This window comes from Lycium ferocissimum, chromosome 12 (assembly GCF_029784015.1).
Source record: "Lycium ferocissimum isolate CSIRO_LF1 chromosome 12, AGI_CSIRO_Lferr_CH_V1, whole genome shotgun sequence".
Lineage (NCBI taxonomy): Eukaryota > Viridiplantae > Streptophyta > Magnoliopsida > Solanales > Solanaceae > Lycium > Lycium ferocissimum.
Genome location: NC_081353.1, coordinates 62,998,643 through 63,000,941, shown reverse-complemented (window position 1 = coordinate 63,000,941; position 2,299 = coordinate 62,998,643). Strand labels below are relative to the sequence as shown.

General features: G+C 40.1%; 1 protein-coding gene across 1 annotated transcript; it reads left to right on the top strand.

Annotated features, from left to right (window-relative positions):
• The first annotated feature begins 220 nt into the window (after window positions 1-220).
• Window positions 221-1,877, top strand: LOC132039507 (uncharacterized). Its single transcript, XM_059429977.1, has 3 exons — window positions 221-467; window positions 551-990; window positions 1,275-1,877. Exons 1-3 carry the CDS (start codon window positions 221-223, stop codon window positions 1,875-1,877), a joined length of 1,290 nt encoding a protein of 429 aa, XP_059285960.1.
• The last annotated feature ends 422 nt before the right edge of the window (window positions 1,878-2,299 follow it).

Below are 2,299 nucleotides of genomic sequence, written 5' to 3'. Positions count from 1 at the left end.
GTGGAGTTGAAATCCTACTGGGGTAGGTCATGATTTTTAATTCCTTGAGCAAGGAGTTTTCCACGGTAAAATCCTATGTCCTTTACATACTAGATTGCATAAGGAAACTGGTACACAACCAGGTCCCTCTATACTGTTTGGTGAACGCACAACCTATATCAGTTGGTATCAGAGCAGGCCCTTTCTAAAAGGCTAACACCAAGAAAAGATCCTCAGTCTAATGGCTGCTCCACCAAACTCAAAAGAAGGATACTCGATGATAACACTACCACGGGTAAATGATGAGTCCGACATGGAAAATTTCACCGGCAAGTTTCAAAGGATGATCAGAAGGGACACAAGATCCATCAAAAGGAATTTTATTCCCAAGCAAGCTTGCGATGAATATGAGTCAATCGTCTCGCTTATGGCCAAGTCAGATCCAGATAGTGAAGATGAGAAAGTCAAGAATGAAACAGATGGAAGAGGTAAAAAATAGTACATGGATAGCGGCTGCTCAAAGCACATGACCGGTGAAAGGACAACTTTCTCTCACTCAAAGCTTTTCAAGGTGGGAGTGTATCCTCTGGAAACTGTAAGAAGGGGTTCATTCTTGGAGTAGACAACGTTGGGAAGACACTTGCTCATGCCATAGAAAATGTATACTTCGTAAATGGTCTGAAGTATAGCCTGTTAAGCGTGTCTCAAATCTGTGATAGGCGAAATGAAGTCAAGTTCCTGCCTTGCTCTTGCACAGTCACAAGTCTCAAAACTGGTGAAATGGTTCTGGTTTCCAAGAGATTCAAAAATGTATATGTCACAGACTTTGGCTCCCAAGACAGAAGTGATTTGACCTATCTGAGTGCGATTGAAGAAGATCCTGAGCTCTGGCATAGAAGACTAGGGCATGCAAGCTTTTTGTTATTAAACAAACTCGCTGTGAAAGACCTGGTTCGTGAATTACCAAAGGTAAAGTTAAAGGATCACAATGCTTGCATAAGAAGGAAGCAGGTGAGATCTTCCTTTAAACCCAAGAAAGAAGTAGTACCTCGAGGCCCCTTGAACTTCTTCATATGGATCTCTGTGGACCAATGAGAATATCCAGCAGAGGAGGAAAGAAATATATGTTTTTAATAATTGATAACTACTCTAGGTTCACCTGGACCTTGTTCTTGAAAAGCAAAAATGAGACATTTCCTGTGTTTCACGTCTTTGTTAAGAAGATCCAAGCAAAGCTTAGGACCCTAGTCGTGAGCCTCAAATCTGATCATGGGACTGAATTTGTTAATACTTAGTTCGATAATTTCTGTATTGAAAATGGTATCAGTCACAATTTTTCTGCCCCTAGAACACCTCAACAAAATGGTGCTGTGGAGCGAAAAAACAGAACTCTTGAAAATATGGCTAGAACAATGTTAATAGCCAGTTGGGTGACCAAAAGTTTCTGCGCGGAAGCCGTGAACACTACTTATCATGTAATAAACAGATGTATGATCAGGTCTCTACTTGAAAAAACTCCATACGAGCTGTTAAATGGAAGAAAGCCCAAGTTGACTTACTTAAGAGCTTTTAGCTGCAAATGCTTTATACTCAACAACAACAAGGAAGCTCTAGGAAAATTTGATGCCAAAAGTGATAAGGGTATCTTCCTCGAGTATTCTTCTTATAGCAAAGCATACAAAGTCTACAACAAAAGGACACAAACTGAGGAGGAAAGTGTACATGTAATTTTCGATGAGTCTAGCTGTCAAGGGGATATAAGGGTTACTCATGATGAAGAGGAAGATGGAGTTTTCCCAAAATTTCTAGATAAAGACATTGAAATCTCCAATGAGAAGACTGAGCTGATGAATCAAATCAAATTAGTCGATGAAGAAAATGTTGATAATTCTCAATAGGAACCTGCCTCTCAGATCACTACCCTAGAAGCTATGCATAGAGTGGCAGATGCTATATCAGGAACTTCTGAAGCCGATCAAGGAAGTGGTGGAAATGGATCAATGGATTCTAACAAAAGATCTAACAATGAAGAAGCCAGTTCATATACTACTGCTATTCAAACATCCACCTGGATGCTCAAAGGAGCTCACCCTCTTCACAATGTAATTACTCCTCTAAACTCAGGCATTCAAACCAGATCTAAACCAGATCTAAGGCAAGAAACCTATTTACCTTTTCAGCATTTCTATCTCAAATTGAGCCTAAGAATATCAAAGAAGCCTTAAAAGATGCCGACCGGATAGCTGCTATGCAAGAAAAACTTCATCAATTCGAAAGAAACAAAGTATGGCACCTGGTCCCTCGGCCATCAGATAGAACT